Genomic DNA, 26,607 nt, shown 5'->3' with positions numbered 1-26,607 from the left:
AGTGTTTATGTTTGGGGGTTTTTCTTGTTGTTGTTGTTGTTGTTTTATCAAATCAAGGTATTGCTATGTTGCCTAAGCTCACCTTGAACTTCTGGGCTCAAACAATCCTCCTGCCTCAGCCTCCTCAGTAGCTTGGGCTATAGGTGTGTACCAACACATCCTGCAGTCTAATTTTTTAAAATGCAATTCAATTTTAAATGCCTGTAACCTGGGAAGGTACTCTTAAGTTCGTATTAGTCCTGTATTTCATTCATCCCTGGAAGCCAGGGATGTACAGATTTACTTCACATGCCTGGCCCCTATAGGTATGTGAATTTGGTATACATTGTGTAAAGCATGTTTAGAAAAATGCATAATGATGTATGAGCTGGGCTTCCCAGCACCAAGTCTTTCAGCACTGTAGAAGTCAGAGGAAAGTTACTTGGACTTTGGGGAAAACAAAGTTCCCTAATTAAAATTTTGAGGTTACATCTCTGCCACCCAGAGGAATAAGGGCTCAAGATAGAAGTTACTTTGAATCTAGAAAAATAGAGAAAGCATTACATTTTGTGCACAAATGGATTTTTGGACTATAATTTAATTTTTCTTTTCCATTATTTATCCTGTCAAACTATTAGTATCAGGATGCAGCTGAGTGGCAGTACATAAAATTCATTTTTTAAAAAATTTTGATTCATTGTACACAAATGGGGTACCCTTCACTTGATGTATGGATAAATAAACTGTGGTATATATATGTATGTATATATATATATATACACACACACACACACACACTAACAATGGAATATTATATTACTCAGCCATAAAAAGAATAAAATTATGGCATTTGCAGGTAAATGGATGCAGTTGGAGAATATCATGCAAAGTGAGATAAGGCAATCCCAAAAACCCAAAGGCTGAATGATCTCTCTGTTAAGTGGATGATGATACATAATGGGGAGTGGGAGGGAGGCAAGAATGGAGGAAGGATAGATTGTATAGAGGAAAAAGAGGGGTAGGGAGGTGGTGGGGGGAAGGAAAAATAACAGAATGAGACCAACATCATTACCCTATGTACATGTATGATAACTCAAATGGTGTGACTCTACTTCATGTACAACCAAGACAGCCTCTTCAACAAATGGTGCTGGGAAAACTGGAAATCCATATGCAGCAGAATGAAACTAAACCCCTATCTCTCACCCTGCACAAAGCTCAACTCAAAATGGATCAAGGACCTAGGCATTAGACCAGAGACTGCACCCAATAGGTTTGTTTCATGGTTTTAGGTCAAAACGATATAATCCCCCTGGAAGAACTCCTTATGGGAAGTTTTACTATCATCTAATTTCTCACATTTATCTTGGTATAAATGGCAAAAGCTTAGATTTAAAATAATAATTGCCATTATAGGAAATTCATGGCAAATCAGGATCAATAAATAAACATATTTAACAGGCACTCCAGGAAACTTAGTAGACAAATAGTCAAGCATTCAATAATTAGCTGAGTGCTAAGAACCCACAACAAAATCTTAACTACATGGAAGATTCCCTCAAAGACTCCAGTTTTCTAAAACCTACAATCTTGCATTTCTCTTTATTCTTATGTGTTTTTTTTTTTTTTAAATGGTACTGAGGATTGAACCCAGGGGTGCTATACCACTAAGCTACATCCCTAGCCCTTTATGTTATTTTTTAAATTTTGAAACAGGGTCTTGCCCAGGATGGCCATGAACTTGTGATCTGCCTGCCTCAGCTTCCTGAATCTCTGGGATTACCAAATGTTCTTCTTTTCATGTTCCAAGTATTCTTTGATTGATGTCTATGATTCCGGTTCATATGTCCCCAGGTTCTACTTTATTTTACTCTTTATCTGTTATCTGTAAGCAAGTTCAAATCCTTTGTGAAATGATATATATAGAGAGGGAGGGAGGTAGAACCGAGGAAGAATGAAAGGCAGAAAGAAAAGGAAGGAGGAAAGAACTAAAATATTCTCTATAATGGAGTACAGTTTGAAATGACTGATCAAATGAATGTTGACATCTCTTTACCAAACACAACACGGGCATTTATCACTCTATTGGAAAGGCATAAAAGCAAAGGACATGATGTTTTATTTTCCCTTAAAAAGAACATATAATGGAGACTCTGAAAAAAGTTGGAAATCTAGCAGTAGTAGGTGTGGATTAGAGACAAAGAAACCACTACTGCCATCATAATAGGTGGTTTGTTTATGTAACTACCTTAGACAGGCTTGGGGCTGGAAAGCTGCACTGTTTTTCTGCTTTTGCTGTTTCCAAGCTCTTTAGCAGAAATTACCCTCCCCCGCTTGAATCTAACAAATACCTTATGAAACAGGTCATATGGACAGGTGTTCTTTCAACTGATGAATTAAAGCTCAATTTACTCAAAACCACAAAATTAAGATTTACTTGTGTTACAATGAATAAGGCAGAAGGTGGTGGTGTCAGATCTGGCTTGAATTCCCAGTTCTAGCAACTATTTTTGAGTCTCAGAGCATGTTACTTAACCTGCTTCCTCATCTGTAAAATGAGAATAAAATGAGGACTCTGGATGTTTTCCTCTTCCTTTTCCTAAAGTTCTGAGTATTTTGCACCAAGTCTCTAGAAGAGTTTAACTTGTTTAATATTGTCAGACCTGACATCAGCCTTGCCTTGGGCCTTTCCTTGGAACTTACATCTCCAGCTCAGTCTCCTTGCCCACTTCAGGGCAGGAAGCTCCACTTGGTCTCTACTTGCCAGTTGCCCATGTTTCAGCTGACAGCCACTCCGCCAAATGGCCTTGCAGATGAGCCAGTGCACATCCGAGTGACAGGCCTGCCCCCAGCCCAGATGGTTACCCTCAAGGCCTCGCTGAAAGATGAGAAGGGGAATTTGTTCCAGTCCAAAGCCTTCTACAGGGCTAATGAAGCTGGTGAGGTAGACCTGGAGCGGGCTCCTGCATTAGGGGGTGACTATGTAGGGGTCCATGCAATGGGCCTCTTCTGGTCTCTGAAGCCTGAGAAGGCTTTCCGGAGGCTGCTGAAGAGGGATGTGATAAACAATCCCTTTAAGGTCACTCTGGACCTGTATGACTCTGTTTGCTTGCAAGATTCAACCACAGCTCAGCCCAGGGCCAGCCAGATGGTGCAGCGCTGGTTCTTGGGCCCTGGGGTGCAGCGGAAGCAGATCAGAGAAGGTCGTGTGAGAGGAGCCCTTTTTATCCCTCCAGGTGAGAGTAATCTTTGGTGATATAGTAAACATTGTTGATGGGGAAAAAAAAAATGTGTCTTCAGATAGAATCAATTTTGCTCACTCTTTCATGGTTCTGCTTGACTCTCTTTTCTCATCATTCCATTTTTTCTTTGTTGCTCTCAGGGGAAGGCCCTTTCCCAGGAATCATTGATTTGTTTGGGAGCATTGGGGGGCTAGTTGAATTTCGGGCCAGTCTCTTGGCGACCCATGGCTTCGCAGTGTTGGCACTGGCATATTTTGCCTATGAAGACCTGCCTGACAAACTGCTGGAGTTGGACTTGGAATATTTTGAAGAAGCTGCCAACTTTCTACTAGCTCATCCCAAGGTATTTAAAGCACTTTTTATATTATCTTGCAAAATTATGGGGGGGGAAATCACAAATGTAAGATATTTTTTAAATCAAACTGTGTAGACTTTGGGTGTAGCACAGCTTACATTTAAATAATGATAATAATGACCTTGTAGGATTGTTGAGTTGATTAGCAATGAGTGTTTACTGGCACATGGAAGACAATAATTGGTGGATATATTATGATTCTTTTCAGTGGAAAAAGCCAAGACTCCTTACATTTGAAGTGCTTGTAACTTATTCATAAGTGGCTCTTGAATGTTTTATCAGCCACTAATCTCAAATAATAAATTCTCTAGCTTGACATGTTTTCAAACTTCAGTGATTATCTCTGCATGGGGTGATGTTAGTGTAGGTCCTACTAAAGGGCTCTGAGACTAAGAACAATTTAGAAATTCAGTACTCAAATTGAAGCATAAGATTAGAGCAGGAGTACCAGCAAAACTGACTTGGCTGCAACAACTGATTAACCTAATTAGCTCTTTAGTTAGTTTCAGAGATGGGGGTACAGTTTAAGGTAAACGTCCAATACTAGGAGCCAGGATTATGAAAGGAATCTGAAAAGGCAGTGTCTGCTTTTTTAACTCTTTGTCAAGTATCATTGTACTAATGAAAGTGTGGTCTGTGGCCCAGTGGCCCCACATCACCTATTAGAAATGCACACTCTTACTCCTTATTTCTGAATCAACATCTGCATATTAACAGCATCTTCAGGTGATTCTTAGGCACATTCAAGTCTGAGCACTGGAATATTACATCTTGTAACCCAGCTTTTTCTATCAGTTGAATTATGATTTAGTTGTCTTGAGAAGATTCAAGAGACTGATATTTGCATTAATGACAAAAAAGAAAAGGAATAACTACTACCTGCTCAGGTGTCAGGGTTGACATTCTTTTAAATTGAACCATATTAACATCATTTGGTAGGTAAAGGATGTTAGAATATCAACTCCTTTTTATGGTTCAACCTAATAGTGGTGAACAAATAGTAGTGTACCAGCTAAAATTCATTGAGTGGCTATTTTTTATGCTAAATACTTTATGTGCACCATCCCATTTCACCCTTGCAATATCCTTTTGACATAAATATTGTAGCTTAAGCATTCTTTCAAAAATCCAAAATCTGAAATTTGAAACTTTTTGAGCACTGACATGATGCTCAAAAAGTTATTTAGGACCATTGCAGATTTCAGATTTTCAAATCAGGGATACACAACCAATAAAATCTATGCAAGTATTCCTAAGTCTGAAAAACTCCAGATTTGAAACATTTCTGGTCCCTCACATTTTGGATAAGGGATATTCCACCTGTGTTGACATCATTCTCACTTTTCTGATAGAAAGCATACTTAGATTAAGTAATGTGCCCAAACTACACAGGAAGTGAAAGAGTCAGCATGACATGGCTTTGTTCCAACCATTAAGTGGGCTTGATTCCCTAACTTTATCATTCTCTCCACTCTAGCTCTGGAGAGCCTTGACTTGCCTCAAGGAGAGAGGATCTATTTCCATTGGTGCCTTGACAACTTCTTTATCTTCATTCTTGGTGAAATGTGTATGATTTTCCCAAGAATACCTGGATTCCTTAAAAGAATTGCTTCAAAGAAATTAAGTCCCAGATAAAATATTTTCAAGTTAATTTTTAAAAATTTCAAATGTAACTATTTGTGACATTGAGGAAGAAAGTCAATTGCAAAAATTCAATTCAGATTTAGATTCAGTAGTTGAACTTCCTCTTCTGCGTCTGGATACAATTGTGGCCTCAGGTAGATCTTTTAAACTTCCCACATCTCAGTGTTCCTATAAGAAGGACCAACTGAGACAATAAGTGCATAGTACTTAGCTTAGGACCTAGCATGTAGTAAATTCTCAACAAATCCATGTGTCATTTTTGCCTATCTGGTTTCCTCCCTCTTGCCCTAAATTTTCAACCCCTTCTAGAGTGCTTTAGGTTCTATCTTAAATCTTTCCCAATACATCACAACTTCTTCATCCTCTCTGCCACTTTGTTCCTTCCCTCATCATTGCTTACCTATGACACCCCCGTAGTGTATCAATCACTTTCCTGTTTCCAGGCACACCCTCTCTCACACCACCTCTGTTCTTCACATGGATGCGTCTCAAATGTAGATTTCTTTGAGGACATTTTTCAGTATCACATTCTTGTCCCACTCAGACCTATTGAAGCAGATACCTGAAAAATTGGATGGCTAATTAAAAAAAAAGTTCAGGTGATTCTGATGACAGAAAGGGACTGAGTGTGCTGTTGTGAGCAAAATAAACAATTAGGTCTTTCTGTGCTTGATGTTGTCTGTCCAGAACATCCTTCCCTTCCTCCCTTGCCTGTCAGACTTCTTCCCTTTCCTTGGCATCTTCAATAGACCAGAGAATTAAGGACTCCCTTGTACAGTTCACTATCATTTTCTATTGGACTGGGAATGGTAATTCAGTGTTTATAGAGAGCAAGCTTTTCATTTATACATTTTTAATACTTTCAGAGTTAGCCCTTGGATTAATGCAATAATACATATATGAAAACTTAACAGTTGTAAAATGCTATTTAAGTGGGAATTACACTTAGAATATTTGAGAGAACCTGACAAGCATCTTGTTCTAGCTGAGGACAAAGATGTGATTCTTTGAAAAGCTTATTGGCTGTGTTCTTCTGAGGCCCAGTATTGCTGGACTCTTGAGTGCATGTATAGAACTTGACCTTTGATGTTTTTATTTGTATTGTTTCACTTGATCCTCATAACAACCCTGTAAGGTAGGTGGAATTGTCACCCTTGTAAGACCATGAAGCTTAGAGAAGGTGAGCAGGTAACATTCTTCATCCCAGAAGCTGGGGGCCCTGAGTGCCAGAACTCAGCCATTTTTTTTTGGACTCTTTTCATTATGCTGATTTATTGACCTACAGGCAGCTTCTTGAGTATGGGTCATATGGGTTTTCCTTTTGTTTTGTGCTTAAGATCCAAAGGCCAGGAATTGGCGTGATCTCCGTGTCCAAAGGTGCAGAGATTGGGCTGGCCATGGCCTGCTATCTGAAGCAGGTGGTGGCCACCGTCTGCATCAGTGGGTCCAACGCCATCTTGGAGATCCCGCTCAGATACAGGGATTTGCTTGTAACGCCCATGCGCTTTGATTGGGAGTGCATCCAGATCCACGTCTCTGGGGCTGTGCGCCTCCGCAGTGGGAACAGAGATTCCCGGAATGAGATGAACCAGCAGAGCGTGCTTCCTGTGGAAAAGGCACAAGGGTGCATCCTCTTCATCGTAGGCGAGAATGACGAATGCCTCAACACCCGAGCATATGCGGAGCAGGCCATGGACCAGCTGAAGAGCCACGGCAGAAGCAGTGGAAAGATGCTGGTATACCCTGGGGCGGGCCACCTCATAGAGCCGCCCTATGCTCCCTTGTGCTTTGCATCCTGGAGTCCAGCACTCCCCCGCCCTGTGCTCTGGGGAGGGGATCCTGTTGCCCACGCTGCAGCCCAGGAGCACTCCTGGCGAGAGATACAGAAATTCTTCAGACAACACTTCAGTGGGACCGGAAGCAAACTCTAAGTGAAAGCTTGGTGAAGATGGGGTGAGGAGAGGCTGGGATGGGGCACGCGGGGGAAAGAAGGAGGAGACAGGGAAGGGGGATTCGTCCGGTTTCTCTAGATTCACAGCCATCTTCAATCGACTGAATGGAAATCGAACAAAAATCCAAGGACCAGGGCACATGTATTTGACAAGTTTAAATGTGCTTGGAATTTTTGTAAATCGAATCCTAGTTTGTATCCACTAGCGGGCATTGCTATTTCAAAATTGTGATACTTTTGCAAACTGTTTAGTTTTTATCCACATGCCTTAGGGATGGCTTGGATCCAGGCCTTGCTAATCATTATGAATTCGCTGAAATTTTCCGTAATTCCTGTTACTTGCAGGAGTACAATTTCCATTTAAACAATTTTGAGTTGGGTTTCTGACATTTGATATGAAAGTTCTAAAACCACCATCAAGTATGATGCCTCCTGTAGATTTCCAGTAGATAATTTTTTAAAATGTTACACCATGATGCTTCTCTTTATTCCATTTATTTATTACTCTTTTAATCAGGAGTAGGATTGAATTTAATCAAGTGCCTTTTAGTATTTGTTGAAATTAAATGAGTTAAATATAGTTAAGGCTTTTGGAACAGTGCCTAGCACACAGCTATATCCATATAAAAGTTAACCGTTATTAATTTCATAATGCTTTCCTCTTTCCGTCTGTTACTGTGGTGAATTGCTTTCATTAATAAACTAATTTTGCTTGTTAACCTAATTTTAGTAGCTAAATTTCTCATATTAACTAATTTGGGTTCTAAAATTTCTTTTGGTGCACATCTCCTCATTTGTAGTATTTCAGAATTTCACTCATATTTTCTAGAACACTTTTTTTTTGTTTGTTTTATGATTTTTCACATAGCCCCTGCTATTTACTTTCTCTTCTCTCTTTGTCTGACTTGGTGAATGTTATGGTTTGGATCTACCATGTTCCCAAAGGCCATGTGTTTGTTGCCAGCCTGGGGTGTTATTGGATGGTGGTAGAGACTTTGGGAGGTGGGCCTGGTTGGAGGTGGTGGGCAACTGGGAGTATGTCCTTGAAGGGTGTATCTTGTCCCTTGACCCTTTTTCTCTCTCTGCCACCATGAGGTGAAGCAGCTCTGCTCTGCCATGTGCTGCCTGCTATGATTTTCTGTCCCATCATGAGTCTACAGCTATGTGGCCAAGTGACTATGCTCTGAAACTTGAGCCAACATAAATCTTTACTCCTTTAAATTTATTTCCTCAGGTACTTTGGTACAGCAACACCAAATATTTGTCTATTTTATTTATCTCTTAAGGGGAAGCTTTTGGTTTGCTTGGACACCAAGTCTGCTGGTGCCTTATCTTAGACACCTGCCTTCAGAACTGTGAGAAATGATTTTCTCGTTTTTATCCCAGTCTCAATCTCAAGTATTCTGTTAGCAGCAGTACAAATGAACTGATTATCTTCAGCTTTAGGACATTTGCTTCTATTCATTATTTGACCACTTCTTGCTTTCTATTTTTTTTTATTGTTGTTATTGTTGTTCTTTCCTCTGGAACTTCTATTATGAAGATTTTGAAGCTTCTGGATGAGTCCTTCATGAATATTTTTCTCATATTTTAATTTCATTGTACACTTTCCCCTTGCATATTTAGAGAACTCAATTTAAGTTGTATAGCCCATTAATTTGTTCTTCAACTATGTCCTACCTACTATTTAGCTCATGGTTTTGAATTTATTTTGAAGATTATTTTTAAATTCCATGATCTCTAATTGGGTATTTTCTTAAAGTGGAGTCTTGTTTTATAGCTAGGTTATCCTTTCTTTTTCCTCCTTTCACTTGTGGCTTTCCTGAACACACCCCGTGTAGAAAAAACCCAAACACATGAAGTTCCTCTTATTGAGATTCAGTAAACTGCCTATCTCAGTACCACCCAGATTTTATGTCAGCAAAATGAAACACATCTTCATTTTCTTCTTTGCAGGGCCTTATTGGAATCTCAGTTCCCAGCTCCACTGTTTAGTCTTGGCATGATTTTAACAAATGTTTGAAAATCTGTTTCTAAGGCTGCCATTCTTAACTCAAACCCCCAAAGGATAAATTAGTTCTAACTGTACTGTTTAGTTAATGAGCCTTAGATGTGGACCTCATTGGGTCCACAGGCAGCTGGGGTAGAGATGCACCCACCTGTCTCTACCCTAACCCCTTATGGCTATTGAAGAATAGAATGGACAAACAGTGAAATGAGAAATGCCTGACTACACTGGATGGACCACACAGAAGTAGAAACGGATGACCATAATGATGGAGAATGAGAAGAAAGAGGACATAACTATTTTGTACAGAAATAAATGTGACTATAGTAAGCCTAGATTTACCCAGTTGTGGAAGGACGTCACTGGAAATTTAAAAGAAAACATTGCTTTATAGGATGACTCAATGGAGAGATAACTTTATGTATCATTAAATGTTATCCCAAAGGAAGAACTGTTTTCTGTTTCAAAATATTTGAGTTGAACTGATAGATGGAAGTTCTATTAGGGTTAACTGGGGAAAAGTGAGAACATTTTTCCCTCAAAGAAAGTCTTTGAGGAAAAGAGCTGCCCCTTACCTGCCTTCCACGTCCACACAGACTTATGTGGCTTCATGGAAAGGCCATAGAAGATAGCCTATTACAGATGTGGACACACAAGATCTCAAAATGAGCACACCAGGGTGAGACCAGAGGCACCAGTTTTGAGTAGTATGAAAGCTGATTTTCTGGTAGACATTTCTGCTATTGGGAGTGTATATAGAGTGACCTGGGTTCTCACATGGGACCAGTGGGCTGGGGAGTAGATCCAAACCTGATTTCTCTTTCTTAATTTTCATTCATCATCAGGCTCCTGTGAGCTGGGGAAATTTGATTTGGAAAAGTGTCCTCTGAGGAGGAAACATTACTGAAAGTGACCATCCCTCCACACCCAGGCTATTCTCAAGCTATTGAAGCAACATCCTAACAATTTTTCACATCCTTCTAACCCACCTTCTCTTAATTACTATCACCACCCTAGTTCAAGTCATAATCCTGTTTTAACCCATGTAAGAGCCTCTTCATTGATCTCTCTTTCTTTTGGAATTCTCTTCAACCCATTCCACACACATTTATAGAAGGGCTCTTTAAAATCTGACTACAAATCTGATTATGCCATTCTCCTGCTTACTGAAGGGTTCCTGTCACTGGAGGATAAATTCCGAAGTTCACAATAAGGTGTCCAAAGTCTCCAACATGGTGTCCAGCATTATCAAGTGTCTTTCCTTCATTCATTCACTGTCTTCCAGCCACACTGGCCTGCCTTCAGTTCTTCTTTCCTGCTCCAGAGTCTTTGTATATACTACTCTTGGCTTATTATGCTTTCCCTCCTGCTGTCTAGTCATCTCCTACTCCTTCTAAATAGTCCCACATAAATGTCACTTATTTATGGAAGCCTTTACTGTTAACTAACCTATCTTCCCCATCTAAAATAGGTATCCCTTCAAAACCCTATGTATCAAATATCTTGTGGTTGTCTTCCTTTTCTTGTGCTTAACTCTCAGTCTCATGAGGGTAAGAAGCAGGTCAATTTGTTTTGTTGCATACCCCTAGTTCTTAACAAAATTCATATCACATAACAGATACTCATTAAATATTTAGGAAGGAATGCATGAATCCTGAGACATTCTAGATCAAGAGGTAGGATGTGAGCAAGAGTTTTGGTGTTCATTACAAAATTTTCATAAAAATACAGGGTGTGAGAGTAAATGACATTAGTTTTAGTTTGAATTGAATTCAGCAGAGCAGAAATTATATCATGACTTCAGTGTCACCTATTCCTTAAAACAAACTCAGGCAATCAGGTAATTGATGTATCTGCCTCCAAGATATTCAACACCCTTGAGGTTCTGGTAGTTGCATATAATAACGAATCAAGCTAAGTGTTTTGAAACTAAAATGTCATTTGCTGTTCTTCTACTCATAAAATAGTCCCAATGATAACTACTCTTCTCCTTCTGAGTATAGGATTATGGCTGTTTGCATTCTCTGGTTCAGTAGTTACCCACAATCCTTCTCCCTAACACAACCAAATAGAGAGATCTTTAGTATTTACCAGAAGGGATGTTCATCTGTTCATAACTGCTGAGTGCAGCTTCTTCACCACTATGATCCCTACATATGAATGTGTTTCATCTTCCTGCTACCTTCAGGCCCTATTATTTTTCTCCTTATTTCCAAATAAGTCATAGTCAGGTCTCCCTTTAACCAAGTTAAGGAGAATTCTGGCATCCATCTATTGGAAACATTTTCATGAAGTGTTTTCTGTATCAGACCCTGTTCTGGGTATGTAACTGAGGAAATTAAAGGTGTAGTGGATATCTACAGGGTTCATAGTCTGGTGAGGTTGCTTATGTGAACACACTTCATTGGCCTTTCTCTTGTTTCTTTTCAATTCCCTTTCACAGGGAATTAGACTTTCTCAGGCTCCTCTTGGGCCTTCCTGAAAAAGAGGAAGAAAAGTAGGCAGAATTTATTTTCTCTTAGGCAGTAGTGAGTACTTGTCCTATTTGGATGGAGTGCTTTGTCCTTGACAGAAGATCTACCAGAGAGGTCCCCAGGAAGAAATGAATTGCACATGGCAGACTTGAATGAGAAAGATAAATCTAAGACCTGTCAAGGATTTTGGTGCTAAAGAGAGGCAACATCAAGGTCACCAAGTTATAAGGGAAAGAAAACAGACTGGCTGAAGAGTTGAGGATTCCCAGAAAACCCTTGGAGTGTTTTATTAGCATGGTGCTCAGTCACACACTGATAACGTGCAAAGTCCAAGGCTAGGAAAACCAAATCTGCAGCCAGGGCTTTAAAACGCTATAGATAGGTCTTTCACAGAAGTACATGTAGAAGAATAATAAGACTCATTTTGTGGAGTTAACTTTTCTTCTTGGAAATATGATCCAATGACCAAATATTTAAATGACCTCTCACCGTGACAAAAAATGGGCATTGCACAAATAACCTAGTCTGCCAAATTCTTCAGAATGTCTTATGATAAATGAAATAAAATTGAGCCATCATTACTTTGTTTTTTAATTACTAACCTATGTTTAGGAAAAGAAATTGGGTGATATTATGCTTAGGTAGCTTATACAAAATTGCAGAGCTCAGATCTTGCAAATGATTCCTTCTTATGATTTTTTTCTCTCCAGAGCCATCTTTTGAACTATCTAAGTAGGTATATCACACTGAAAAACCTATGAAAAGATGTGGACTTGTTTCAAAGGCATTTTGATGTAATGGAAAGAATGGAAACTGGAGTCAAGCAGACCTGGATTATAATGTTGGTGTTTATGTGTAGTACTAATTTTGGATTCTAGTAGCTTCTCTGGGCTCCTTGCTTGGAAAACAACTAGATTATGGATGTGAAAGCATGATGTGGCTTAGATTCTGGAATGACTTTGGCATTATATATTCCTCCGCAGCTTTAGACAGACTTCTCTTCTCTTGAAGATGTGTGTGAGAGTGTGTGTAGGCCAGAATGAAATGGAGGCTTCAGGAAAGTTTTAGCAGACGTTAACTTTTGTTCCTGAAAATGAACATCTAACATTTTTTGACAACTCAGAGGTACATGTGGGATATCATGCTAGGTATCCTAAATGTGCATCCAAGTATCTTAAAAATTTAAGAAATTCCTTTATTGTGCTTAAACACACATGCACATGTGTAGACACACTCACTGGAATGACCTCTTGGTCATTCCCTATTTCACATGGTATGAAAGGCATAAACATTTGTCATGATGATTGTTCAAATATATTTGCCCAGTAGGTGAAACATAAACAAAGGACATGAGCCAGAATACATTTTGTGATAACGTTTTTTTTCTTCTCTTTAGAAAAAAAATATGTACAAAAAATGCTAATAAGAGCCAACATGGAAGTGTCAAGAAAACATTCTGATAAGTACAGACAAGGAGCTCCTTCTCTCAAAGGAGGGACACATTAGTTATTACCATGCTAGAAAACTGGGATGCAGTTAAAATCCTAGAACAGTTAAAAAGCCCAAAGTGAAGCTGTTGCTCTGGGGCTCTATGTTGTAGATGCTCTGATATCCTTTCTGTAAAATAACACTGTGCAAACTGTAAAATATTCATTTTCATATAAAGTCCATACAATATGATATACAAAACCATTGAGTTGACAGGGGAGGCTGGTGCTGGCTGCTTTTTGGAGAAAAAGCTGCATTGTTGCCTGCCTGTCCAAAGATATGATTCCAGTTTCTTAGGTGGGCAAGGCCATTATCTAAGAAATAATCATAACCCAACACCCACCAAATCTAAGATTCTCTGCCAATTTTTAGTGTAACCAAGCTACTTCATTAATATATTACTTTAACTTTTGATGCAATAACCTGTTAACAGTTCAGAACATAATGTTCTTGTTGAAGATTTTCTTCCCACAATTGATTAAGATTTATCATTAACCAACATTGTCCTCCCTGCAACTCAAAAGTTTAACTTCCATTTAAAATTCAAAAATTCTGAAGGAGGCAGCAACTGTGGTAATAAAAGGTTAAAGTGAATTGTTATATTAATTTTGTGTCTATAAAACTGAGAAAAAAAGGTTTGTGTACAAATATCACAAAACAACATCAACCATTGAATAAATGTGATGCTTCAATGCACACTTGAACAAGAAGAAAATTTTGTTGGTTTTAAAATTCTGGCATAAATATATTAAAGCTGAAAAAAAAAAAAGAGATCAGGGCAAGCTACATCACTTTGTCATACAAAAAATGTACAAAACATTAGCCTCTAACTAGATAAACATAATACTTGTCTTCACAGTTTGACCTTGAGTAACTGTGTGTTTTGAAGTTTTGAATTGGAAGGTGGTTAAAAAAAAAAAAAAAAAAAACCCAGCTTGCGTCACATCGATCAGCTCAGGTGACTTCAGTCATGGAGGCCGAGTGATTCTGCAGAACAAACACAGCAGATAAAACTTTAGGGTTGGGCTGGCTGGGCCCCACATTTGGATGCACCCCTCAACACCCCCTTTCTCTCAGGTCTCCTTGAGTTTGCTGTGCCCACCCCTCAAAATTCCATTTCCTCTTCCTTTAAATTTTCCCTGATTTTTTTCCAACCAAAGTAGGATCATTTCTTCATGGAAACATTTATTTATATAATTTTCTCATATTTATTCAGCTATTTTCTAACATAAGCACTTAAGGATCTCAAAGTAACTTCAACTGCACCCCACACTTTTTAAACGATTTCAAATATTCAACATTTTCAATGAAATTTTTTCCATAGAACTTATTCTTTGAGTCATGAGTTCTATAGAAATGAGGTTAATATTTTCCAACGGATGGGGTTTAATTTAATTTTTGTTACCTTTTAAGTGTTTTTTTTTTTTTTTTTTAGAGAAAGTGGTCTACAAAATGTAAGAGCCATTAAACTGTCTTAAGATGTGCTTCATGCTCTGCTTCATGATTTGTTTACTTTCATGGGTTTAGAGGAGGATTATACATAATGCATATTAGACCTATCTTATTGTCTGTATCCTCACTATATTTTGTTGGATTACTTATTACTGAGAGAAGTGTGTTAAAATCTACTATGATTGCAGACGTGCATTTTCCCCTGTAATTCTGTCAATTTTTGCTTATATATCTTGTTCATATAACCCAAGGCCTTGTCTTTTGTTTAAATACTAGACCCAAGTCAAGTATTGTATCTAGGTGAGACTGCATAAGAGCCACAAAGATACATTGACAAATTTGAAGGAAATTCAACTGAACCCCTAGTGGACAATAAATTTATGCATAATCTTACTGCTATTATTGAGATAAAAGATTTTGAATCTGTTATCTATCTTAAGAATAGCAGTTTTCAAAACTGGAACTTCATTTTTTAAAATCTGATTTACTCCATTTCAGTCCCTGTTCCCTACCCCCTTTCCCTCACTTCCTCTCTCTGCCATTCTCTTACCTCTCCTGATCTTCCTTTTGCTCATTCATTTACTTGTTCTTGATTGGTGCTTTCTATTTACACATAAAGGTAAAGGTAGGATTCCCTGTGGTATATTTATATATGCACATAGTATGATTTTGTTAAATTCATTCTTCAATTCCTCACCCTTTCCATCTCCCTTCCCTCTGGTCTCCTTTTTCTCCTCCATTGATCTTCTCCCTATCTTTATGGTGTCCTATACCTCCCACCCTGGCTTCTTTCCCTCATCTTATTTTTAGTTTCCCCACATGAGAGAAAACATTTCACCCTTGATTTTCTCCAGCTGGCCTATTTCACTTAGCATGATGTTCTCCATTTCCATCCATTAACTAGCAAATACCATAATTTCATTATTCTTAATGGCTGTGTAGAATTCCATTGTGTATATATACAAAATTTCTTAATCTATTCATTTATTGATGGGCATCTGAGTGATTCCATAATTTGGCTATTGTGAGTGGTACTGTTATAAACATCAATGTGGCTGTATCACTATAGTATGTTGATTTTAGATCTTTTGCATAAACACCAAGGAGTGGGATAGCTGGGTCATACAGTCATTCCCTTCTTAGGCTTTCAGGAAATCGCTATACTGCTTTCCAAGGTGGTTATACTTAGACTAATCTGCAGTCCCACCAACAATGTGTTAGTGTGGTATTTAATTTTTCGATATGTGTCCTAGACATCTCCTGGCCTGATCAATTATTAATAGTCTTGAAGGAGAAGAGAGACAGATACCTAAGAAAGGCTTCAGAAAGAAGGTAATGCATGAGCAGGGTTGGGCAGAATGATGGTATATGAAGGAATTATTCTTAGACCAAGACATCCAGGGACAGCATTTATAAGGAGGCAGAGAGTGATATGACTGTAGAACTCAGCAAATATTTTTTGCTCTTTTAACATCCATCTTCGTTTTCAGTTAATTCATCTCAAGAGTAGTGGATATTCTGACCACACTGGACATAGGAACTTAATTAGATAATAAAGAAAAACTAGAGAGTCTCCATTTAACCATTTTATCACAAGATGTTGTTGACTAAATTGTTATTCAGCTGGTAGCAACAGGTTATATATGAATAAACAAAAAATACTTTTTCAATATGCTACTTCTAACTAGACCATTGAAAATATTCATCTTAATACAAAACTAGGGAAAACAAGTTAAAAAATTGAGCATGATGAGCCCTAAAGTATTTTTCCTAAAACGGAAATAGCTTTATGATTTTTCTGTCCTGGTTCATTAATAAAATAAGACTTCATTAAAATCAAGAGGCATAGGATAGCTTAAATCAGATAGATGTCTGATAGTCAATCTTTAAATAATAAAAAGTATTATTTCATGCTGCACTCATATGTAGTGCATGACAATGATAATGGTAGGGGTTTTGCTTTCTCCTTGTGCCACCTGTAAAAATGGTTTAGTAATAATACCAAGTATAAACAAACTTTTAAGATAGAATACCAGAGAAAAGAGATGTCTTAGTAGGACCCCAAAATTCTTGAAACAAGTAGCATTCTAATGAAAATACTTTTATTATTAGCTGTCCCCATTTGCTTGAAGAACTCTTATCCCCAGTTCTCCCACTCCTAGCTGTTTGTCCTTGGGCAAGTAATTTGACAGTGTTGACTTCAGTATTTTTGTCTGTGATGGGAATTATAGTGCCTATTCAATATGGTTGTTGAGAATACATTTGTGAAGCATTGAGCAATTATTCTGAGCCCAAATAAGTGCTTAATACCATCTTTCTAGGCTCCTTTCAGTTGGCAAGTTTTCTCTATGGCTTTCCTTATTTTCTCAGACAGAATAGGGTTTTTTTTTTTTTTTTTCCCCTTAATTTGTATTCAGCACTTTGGGCATTTATCTGATTCAGTACATCTTATGGTGACTCATTTATATTTGCCTTTCCTGTTCTTTGAGGCCAAAGACTGTGTGTCTAATTATTTTTTGTATCTTGAGCATGAAACAAGGTCTTCTTGTAGAAACACTGATCAAGAAGTGGGGGTTGCATTGAATTTGTGTTGTCATCTAAACAGATCCAAAAGTTCATTTAATTAGTAGCCTTTTGACTATGCCTCCAGCTTAAATCGCTTGCTGTAATAAAAACTTTCCCCCCCAAATATGGTTGACCCTCCATATCTGTGGGTTTCTCATCTGTAGATTCAATCAAGCACAGATCAAAATATTTGAAAAAAAAAAGTGTACTGAACATAGAACATTTCCTTGTCACTGTTCCCTAAATGATACAATATAACTATTTACTTAGCATTTACATCCTATTAGTTATGGATAATCTACAGATTTGTGTTATATAGGTTATACAAAAATAATATACCATTTTATATAAAGGACTTAAGCAACAATGAATTTTGGTATTCTTTGGAGCTCCCGGAACCAATCTCCTACAGATACCAAGGGTCAACTATATTGTACAGAGGCAACTATTAGTCAAAACATCACAAATGTGATAATTCATTGGGGGCCAAAATATACTAAAGTATCTTGGGTTTAAGTTAAACATTTCTAAGACCTTCCTGAGGATTCGTGATTGCCAAATCCCTGAATGAATTCAGGACTACTTGAAGGAGGCTGTGAAGACTCCTTTTGTGAAGACCTTTATAATGAATGAATTGGATTTTTATTGATGCTAGGTAGATTCATTGATGTCCTGCCTCCAATAGGGGAACAGATTGATTGAGCTCCCAAAGTCACAGGTTTGAGCTTGTGGGCTTGGTTTGCTAAATTCACTTTACTATACCTGAGCACTTAAGGTTTCCAGAGGGCTTTCTATCCTTGGGAAAGCCATTAGGGGTACTCCACGGGAATCCTCCGGTTTTGGTTTGGAAGGAGATCCTTGTGTTCCTTTGAAGTTATGAACCACACACATTCCCTGCAGGATGAGGGAAAAAAGATTGCAGTGAGATTAGAGCCATCAGTGCCTGGCCATCTCTGAGGGTGCCAGGCCTCTTCCTGTGCATATCATCCCCATAGTCGCTCTTTCCCTTTGAACAAGGTGGTAGGGACAAAGGGAAGGTCTGAGGTATCTGCTAAGCACATTTTAAGTGCTGAGGAAGCAGCTGTGTATTCACCAGATGGCCAGGAATGATCAATCCACACCATTGAGCCTGTTTCTTTAACTGCAAAATGGGAATAGGAATACCCACCTCATTGATCTGTAGCAATTAAAGATGTCAAAAGCAAATCACCCCTTGGTAACAGTGAACATTTATTGAGGACCGCTATGTGTCTGGCACCTTCCTGAATGTTTTATCTCATTTCATTTAACCCAATCAACCATTTCACAAGGAAGGTACTGTTATTGTGTCCAGTTTAGATAAGGGAAGTTGGATAACTTTTCAATGCTATGCAGAGGTTTAAACTCCAGAGCCCTTAAATCACACCACTAGACTGTTTTGCTTCTTAACAAGTGGCAAACACATAGCAAGTACTCAGGCAACACTGGCTGGTCTTTAATTTCTACCTAAGTTGATCATCCTCAAACTATGTGACTACTGTTCACTTGGAATTAAATGACTCACTAGTGGTAGTTTCCTTTTACACTTAAAATGTCTCCTATAAATTATTACTCAGTTTTCTTCATTTTCTATCAGTCATAACCATTTTTAGTATCTTCTTTGCTCCTTTTGCCTATATAGTGTTTATCTGTCTCTTTTTTTTCATTATTCTGCATCTTTGTGTCTACACCTGACATTTAAGAATCTTTCCTGTCACCCTTCAGACCATGCAGAACATTTACATAAATACTCTTTACCTGGCTTACCTCCAGCTCACTCTCCAGTTTTGCTTAAATACCCCCCTGCTTGGGGACTGGGAGAAGGGAAAGGTGTGGGAGTCCTGGAGTTGAGAGACCCAGGTCAGATTCATGGCTTATTGTTGGGTGGTTATTGGGCAAGTATGATGACTTTGAACCTCACTTCCTCATCTATAAAATGAGGATAAAAATATTGCTAGGGTTTCCTGAGGAGCACGTGATTTGTTGTGTTCAAACTGAGAGTAGAGTATATAGTAATTGCTCAACTAATAAGGTCCTGTCCCTTGCCTCATATTCTTGCTTATGGGAAACACAAACATATAAAATGTTATTGAGCATATGCAGCCAGTATGCTGCCATTCTCAGTTATTGCTCCCCTCCGTCTCTGTCTCCTGTCTTTGGAATGTCTTCAGTCTCCACTATGACATCCCTTCTCTCCCATTTCCCTAACCCAGTATGTGTCTGTGGGCCATGCATGTGCACATGCAGCAAGGGTGGTCCTTCTTATGCCAATTCAATTCAATAGCAGATCTGGATCTTAGGTAAACGTCACTTGGAAAACAAATTTTGACAATTGTGAAGTCCCTTGAAAATAATGACAGACCAGATAGTAACCGAGTGGTAGGAAACAGGACTGCAAGTTACTGAGAGCAAAGAAATTTAATGTGGGGCAGAATTTGTCTATGGGACTCCAGCAAACACAGCAGCATTCACAGATATCATCTCACAAGACCTCATGAAATTGCTGGGGACAGTCAGAAATACTCTTTGACCTGAGCTGGGGATAGTTGGTTCTAGAACTGATGCATATCTAAACTGTTGGTTTTGGCTTTTTTTTTTTTTTTTTTTTTTTTTGAGCCCAAGTCTTCACTTATATTCCATTGACCTCCCTTTGAATGGCTTCTTTTCTTAAAGTTACCTATACTCTTTCTCTCTTCTAAAAATTATTCCTCTGGAATTATCTCTTATGAGATATTGACATCTTGAGATCATTCCAGTACCACTTTTCCTGTAATTTGACCCACAGTATATTAGGTGAGACTAACAGAAGGAAACTTTGGGTCTGTTTAAAGTAATTTCTAATTATAATTAAGCTCCAAAATCAGGGTTATAAATAAATGTGTGAGCCTTTTCTGTGGGCATCTTAGCAGATAAGAGTTGGGAAACTGAGTTACAGACTGAGACAGGCACACTGTATGTTGGAGTGGGCAGGGAAGAGGGAAGGAAAAGGAGTTACGTCATATGACTGAACAATCTATTTGGGAAGCCATTCCTAAGGGGCCTTGGATGGAAAAGGGCAGAATGAGGAGTGTGTGGGGGGGTGTCCTTTGAAATGGATGGTTCTTTTCTCCTTGGGGAGGCCTTCTGACTATTGATAGAGGATTTATTTCATGCAGAATGTGTTTCTATGCCTGGTGGTTCATTGTAAATCCTTCTGGGTCTATTGTAAATCCTTAGAGATAAACTAAAACAAAAAAACAGCACTTCTATGGACATATGTCCATGCAATGAAATACTACATAGCAATAAAAAGGAATGAATTATTGATATATTCTGCAGCATGAATGGGTCTCAAAATGATTGTTGGATGCAAGATGCCAGAAAAATAATATATATCATATGACTCCATTTATGTGAAATACTAGAAAAGGCAAAATAACAGAATGACAGAAGGTTAAGTGGTTGCCTGGGAATGAGGGGAAAGAAAGAGTGAGAGAGATGACTGTGTCTGTATGCCAAAATTTATCAAATTGGACACTTTATTAGTCTTTTGTTATCTGCCTATTATACATCAATAAAACTGTGGGGGGAAATAGAAAATCAAGACAAAAAAAAAAAAAAAGAACACAAATTAACCTTTTCCCATACAACACAGCTTAAGAGATTTGCTAAGCCAAGCCCCCATCTACTTGAGGAACTGAAACAACATCAAAACTGTAAAGATTGGAAGATCAATGTGTTAACCAAAATTCTTCTCCCAGAAGAATATATGTAGAAGCCACATGTCAGTAGCAAAAAGTCCAAATAATATGCTCAGCAGCCATGTTCAGATAACAAGAGGTCTTCCAAAAAAAAAAAAAAAAAAAAAAAAAAACAGAAAAAGAAAAAAGAAAAAAAAATTGCTGTGGCTAGTTGCAGGGTTTCCCATTTCTGAGTAGAGTTAGGTACTATGATGACTCCAGGGACCAGGGCTCAGTTTCCTGGGAAGCTGGAGGAGAAGGTGCCTGCTTCTACCAGCTCTGTTATCTTTGCTTTCCCAAGAAACACTTAGCGTCCTCCAAACAGTGAGAACAAACACTTAAAGGGCACTGGTGTGAAGGTGTGCCACCTCATCAGTCTGCCCATGCCTAACCTACGACCACTAGTGAAGGAAGTAGAGTAAGCCATCCTTCCTGAGCATCCCTCTCCCTGGTCCCCAGGAGGAAAATGGTCAAGCATGTTTCTGGAAAAAAAGAAGGTACTTTGAATTCACTCTTGTAACCAAAGGATGCATGACACCTGGAGAATAACTGTACCCCAAGATGTTGGGACAAGAGAAGCATGGACTTGGACTGTGAGGACTGAGAAACCCCACTCAGTATGAGCTTAGCCTGTCAGAGTATACGGGAGAACAAGGCAGGAAGAAAGAAGCTGACCTACCAGAAACAGGGCCACCGCAGTGCCCAGGATGAAGCCCGCGATCACGTCTGAGCAGTGGTTCCGGTACTCTGAAACCCGGTTGAGGCCCGTCAGGAAAGCTGTGCAGAGGGTCCCGAGGCACAGCACTGGCTTGGCCAGTCGACTGCTCTTCGTCTTGATTGTGCTTGTGATGTACATCTGGAGCGGGACAGAAAGCAAGGAGTGACAGAAACCAGACAGCCTCTCTGTACTGGTGCATGCTCGTGTATGCAAGGCCACACCCCAGCACACAAGCAGGGGCCACGCGGGAGCAGCCACAGTCACCACTTTCCCTAAACAGCTTCACTAGCGCTCCCTGGTAGACAGTGTAGGTAGGAAGCTAGTGCTGCAATGACAACGAAGGGGAGACCTTAACCAGCCTTTGTATTGGAGTGGACATGTGGACGGCAGTTATATTGGCATAAGAAATGGCTGCAGAACAACGACAAGAGTCAGAACATGCAGTTTAAATGCAAGGCATCAGAATTATTTGAGAGTATTCATAATTTCAGATAAGAACCTCCAATATCAACTACACCCTCTATGAGAATAAATTTTATGGCGGAGACCAGGTAGGTGAGTGACTGTACGTTTTACTTTTTGTGTCCTACACGGTCCAGACTGCTTCTGTACACTTTCAGGCAACAAAAGAATTAACTGACCAGCTGATGGAGTCAATTAGAGCTGCCCAACCACCATCACATAAACAGGTTTCAGTTGTGACCGGAAGTTGATTCCCACATTTCTGGGAATAACTCTGATCAGCCCCATCCCCTCACTTACTCCAGTGTTTAAAAATGTTAAATAAATTTCTATGTGTGTGACACACATAGAAAAGTTACTAAAAGTGGGAAGATCTGAGCGAAGTAGAGAATGATGCAATTGGTGGCACTTGAGATGTAGCCTGTTATGTCACTGTGAGAAGCTGCAGAAGACAGGTTTCAAACACTCAGTTATCAAATGTGTCCCTAGTGGTCTAGCGTTCGGAAGCCTCTTTCAAATGAGTTGTTAGATCACCTTTGGCAATGACCACAAAACACCAGTAGAGGGCATGCTTGATGCATCCTTTCTTAACAAATGTGATGAGTTTAATGTCAAAAAGTGCCAATCTTTAAATTATTCTATAATATGTGTGTATGGCTGGAGCACATGTAAGTTTAGACAGATGTGTTTTGCAATGTTACAATGGAAATTGTTAATTTCTTAGATGTTTCAATACTGCTGTGAATACCACAAGTCAGGAGTCTCTTTAATTCTTTGCAAATGTCCTATAAAATTGGTTAGTGTTATATGGATGTATGGAAATGTCACAATGAAACCCATTAATTGGGACAATCAATATGCACTAGTAATTAAATAAAAAAGCCTGTGCTTATATCAAAGTGAAATTATAGTATACTATTACAACAATCTGAGATGGGGAAATGTTACTTCAAATCTTTGTATTTTCAATATAGTTTCTTATGCTCCTACATTGTTTTCTAATTATATCCTTTATAAATCTTTCCTATAAGAATACGAGCTATTAAAAGCATGGAACTATGATTAATTCAGAGTAGTCACAGTATTAACTAGTACCTAAGAAATCATTGTTAAGTAATTTTTTTGGTCTTTTTTAATTGACACATAATAATTGAACTTTATGGGGTACAATGTGATATTTCAATACATGTGCACACTGTATAATGATCATCTCTGGGTAATTAGCATATCAATAACTCTTGAGTAATTTCCAAAAACACTTAACTCACAACAGACTCAAAAGATGTTTGTACAAGTGGAATCCTGTATCAGGGTTTCTGATTATAGTCCATTTGTGAGGCATAGTTTGGATGGAATTATATGAATCCTTGAAAACACGTGCTACCACAACACGTATTTGATGTATGCTATATTTGTTTCTTAATTTCTCTGTGAAGTTTGTCTCATTTGAAGATGAGACAGTAGTTTAAGTACAAGATTTATTTTTATAATGGCATTATCAAAATAAATTTAATATGACAGTGATTTGATTCTGATATAAATATAAGAAAAGGTGCAAGAGTAAACTGCTTTTCACAACTTTGGTTCTAGATAATCTAGGACAAATTGATCCTCTGGAAACTGGAAAATACATTGAATGCATCAGAAGGATTGCTTAAAAATAATGGCATAGATTTCCCCTATCCTCTTGATAAATCAAAGAAGTCTAACCAAGCAACAATTGATCTGTTTTATAAAACCCAGGCTTCAATATTATTTGTGTTCATGTTTCCTCACTGTGGGGGACAGTTGAAGTCATTTTCAACTGCATTCATTAAAGAGTAGATCTAAAAGGCTAACTGAGAGATTTATATTGGGGAGTTGGTGGTTAGAAAATTGGTCTTGTAGACAAGACCTATCAATGGGACACAAAGACACTATCTGCTCCAGGCTGTATAAAAGAGAATTCTCACCGCATGGACCAGAGCTGTAGTCAATCACCTCCTTCTCCACTCTGGGGTGGTGGTAGAAACACTATTCCCCAAGAGGCAGAATGTGCTTTCTGTAGCTACTCGATAGGGGGATGGGCCCAAGGCACACCAGAATGGCTGGGAACAATGGGAGTTTGAAAAGGGTCTTTCCCCTGCCTTCTCCCACCCAGTCTTTCACTGAGAACCACTAGATGAGTCACATCCTGAATACAAGCTGAGATAAGGGAAAGGAGTGTTTTGGCCAACAGTCATCCCTCCACTGGCAAATGCAGGGAGTCCCTATCAGTGACCTTATGATATCAGTCATGTCCGCCTTTGAGTTGATCCCTGTACTAGTGGGTGCTGGAATCTAGGAAGCACAGGTTTGAGAAAGGTGAAATGAGGTCATTTCCAACATAGATACAGTTTAAAAGTAGGAAAAATAAGAGAAACCTGTTGTTTCATCTTTGAAAAGCAAAAAAACTAAAGAGGATATTATAACCCTGTGGGGCAGTCAAAGGTGGTGTGATCTGGGGAGCTGTGAGAAGTGAATTTTTGAGTGTTGGGGTTCTTCTAGGATCACCCATCTCTCCTAGCACAGTGAGAGTAAGAATGTCAGAAGAAGCAGAGGGGTGCTTGGTTTGCACACAGGTAGGGCAGCCATTCCCTTATGGGCACACCTGACGATCTGTAGGCAGGCCTGAGAAGTGTGCTGTTCTGGAGCCAACCAAAGCCCTAGCGAAGTGATGTGATGGGTGGTGACAGAGTCCTAGGCCATGTACCAGGAGCCTGGGTCCCAGCTCTGCGTGTTCTTGGCTCTTTTCTGGGTCCCAGTTGCTGCATCTGCCCAATGGGAGGCTGTAACTAGGGGATCATTGACATTTCTTTCCAGAACTAATATCCTCTAGGAAGTCAGAATGTTCTATTGGGATGTTAGGAGTGGGCTTAGATTCGAGGGTCTGTATGACATCCTGTATTATATGATGCTGATATGAAAGCAACATGTAAAGATCTTTAGACGGTCACTATAAGTGACAATGATAAAAGGATGGGGGTAGGGAAGTCAGAGAGACACATCCCAGCAAAAACCCAAATTGGGGGAGGTGGTTTAAGACTTGCACACTCACCGTGGCGTATAAGGCGGAGTAAATGCTCAGAGCGGCATGTTTGGAGGGAAAGGATCTTCGAGCCTTTTCTATTACTTCCAGGTCCCCCGTACAAATGTTCCCATTGTTTATGAACTGGTGGTGCACCCCGCAGTCTGTACTGGTGTAGTTCGGCTTGCACACTGTCAGGAAGTATGGTGTTAGGTGCCCAGTGACCACTTGTCCGGCGTTTACAAAAATGTCAGTAGCAAAAAGTCCAAATGCAAACACACCTATAAGGAGATTTAAAAGAATTAAGAATGGCAGCATCTGCTGTTGGTTTTTTTTTTTTTTTTTTTGCCTCTGAGAGGAGATAGCAGTGAGAATCCACAATGACCTGTCAAAAAGCTCCTAAGAACTCCCAGAATCAAACTGTTCCCTCACCTTCATCTTTCCAGGGGCTGCTGCCTGCTTCCCAAGTTACCATTTCTTCCAAATCGAGGCAGACAATCTACTGTTATCATTTTATTGTTTTGTACAAGTAATCTAGAATCATCAGCATCTAATAGAATTCAAATTCTGGAGTCTCACAGACCTGAGCTCCTGTGCCACTTTGGGTGACCCATTCAGAATAAGTGGTTTGCCTTCTTTGAATCCTGACATCCTTGGTTCCAAAGTGGAGGAGGTAAGTTTGGCAAGACAAAGAAAAATACATATAAAACACCCAGTAGAGTGTACAGTTTTAAGTAGTTACTGAATACCAGTTTCTACCTACAGAGAATATATTTTTCTTGGCCTTATTTGGAAATGCAAATACTTCTAAAGAGGGGCTATCTATAGTATCATGGCAGTTGACAGCAAATGAAGGTTTTTAGGGAGCAGTCCTTAAAAACAGAAAATATTATTTTGAAACCTTGATTGAATGGGATGTTTTATTTGATGCTTGAAACAGGAAATGAGACTACAGGAGGGTTCTCATTGACTGTATTAGTTTCTTATTGCTGCTGTAACAAATTCCCAAAACTATGTTGCTTACAGCCACACAAATGTATTCTCATCAAGGTCTAGAAGTTATAAGTCCAAAGCAGGTTTTCACCAAACTAAACTCAAGGTGTTGGCAGGGTTGTGCTCCTTTTAAAAGTTCCAGAGTAGAATTCATTCCTTGTCCAGTTTTATTTTTCTGGCTATTTCCCTTCCTCTTTTTATGGGATCCTTCCAGCATTCACATCATTTCAACTTTTACTTCCATTGCCACATATTCTCTGACTTGGTCGCTTCTTGTCTGTCTCTTACAAGGTCCCTCACTATAAAATGTGGCCCATCTGGATAATCCAGAATACTTTCTCCATCTCAAATTCTGTAATCACACCTGCAAATTCTCTGTTGTCATGTAAGGTAACATATTCACAGAGGGGCCACTATTCTGACTTGTTAGGCTGAGAACCTTGTGGGTAGGCAATACTTCCTAGATTTTATCTATTCTCTGGTAAATTCCACA

At 39.0% G+C, this 26,607-nt stretch overlaps 2 protein-coding genes across 3 annotated transcripts in view; one reads left to right on the top strand and one right to left on the bottom strand.

Annotated features, from left to right (window-relative positions):
• Positions 1-935: 935 nt before the first annotated feature.
• On the top strand, positions 936-14,986 carry LOC306644998 (acyl-coenzyme A amino acid N-acyltransferase 2-like). Of its 2 annotated transcripts, XM_079112252.1 has the most exons (4): positions 936-3,215; positions 3,362-3,564; positions 6,558-7,173; positions 9,128-14,986. In XM_079112252.1, the coding sequence occupies exons 1-3, from the start codon at positions 2,753-2,755 to the stop codon at positions 7,149-7,151; spliced, it is 1,260 nt and encodes a 419-aa protein (XP_078968378.1). In that variant the 5' UTR covers positions 936-2,752; the 3' UTR covers positions 7,152-7,173; positions 9,128-14,986. The 2 variants fall into 2 exon arrangements, with proteins under 2 accessions (XP_078968378.1, XP_078968377.1); XM_079112251.1 differs by having other exon boundaries at positions 937-3,215; positions 6,558-14,986.
• The window catches only part of PLPPR1 (phospholipid phosphatase related 1), a 305,507-nt gene continuing 291,135 nt past the window's right edge, over positions 12,236-26,607 (bottom strand). The window contains exons 5-8 of the mRNA XM_079112261.1: positions 25,152-25,402; positions 21,575-21,751; positions 17,921-18,052; positions 12,236-14,128 (exon numbers count right to left, since the gene is read on the bottom strand). Of these exons, the coding sequence (XP_078968387.1) occupies positions 14,096-14,128; positions 17,921-18,052; positions 21,575-21,751; positions 25,152-25,402 (593 nt within the window). The 3' untranslated portion in view covers positions 12,236-14,095. The remainder of the gene's footprint in view (positions 14,129-17,920; positions 18,053-21,574; positions 21,752-25,151; positions 25,403-26,607) is intronic.

Source organism: Sciurus vulgaris (genome assembly GCF_902686455.1).
Source record: "Sciurus vulgaris genome assembly, chromosome: 15".
NCBI classification, from domain to species: Eukaryota; Metazoa; Chordata; class Mammalia; order Rodentia; family Sciuridae; genus Sciurus; species Sciurus vulgaris.
Note: the sequence above shows the minus strand (reverse complement) of the source record. Positions and strands in the feature narration are given on the sequence as shown.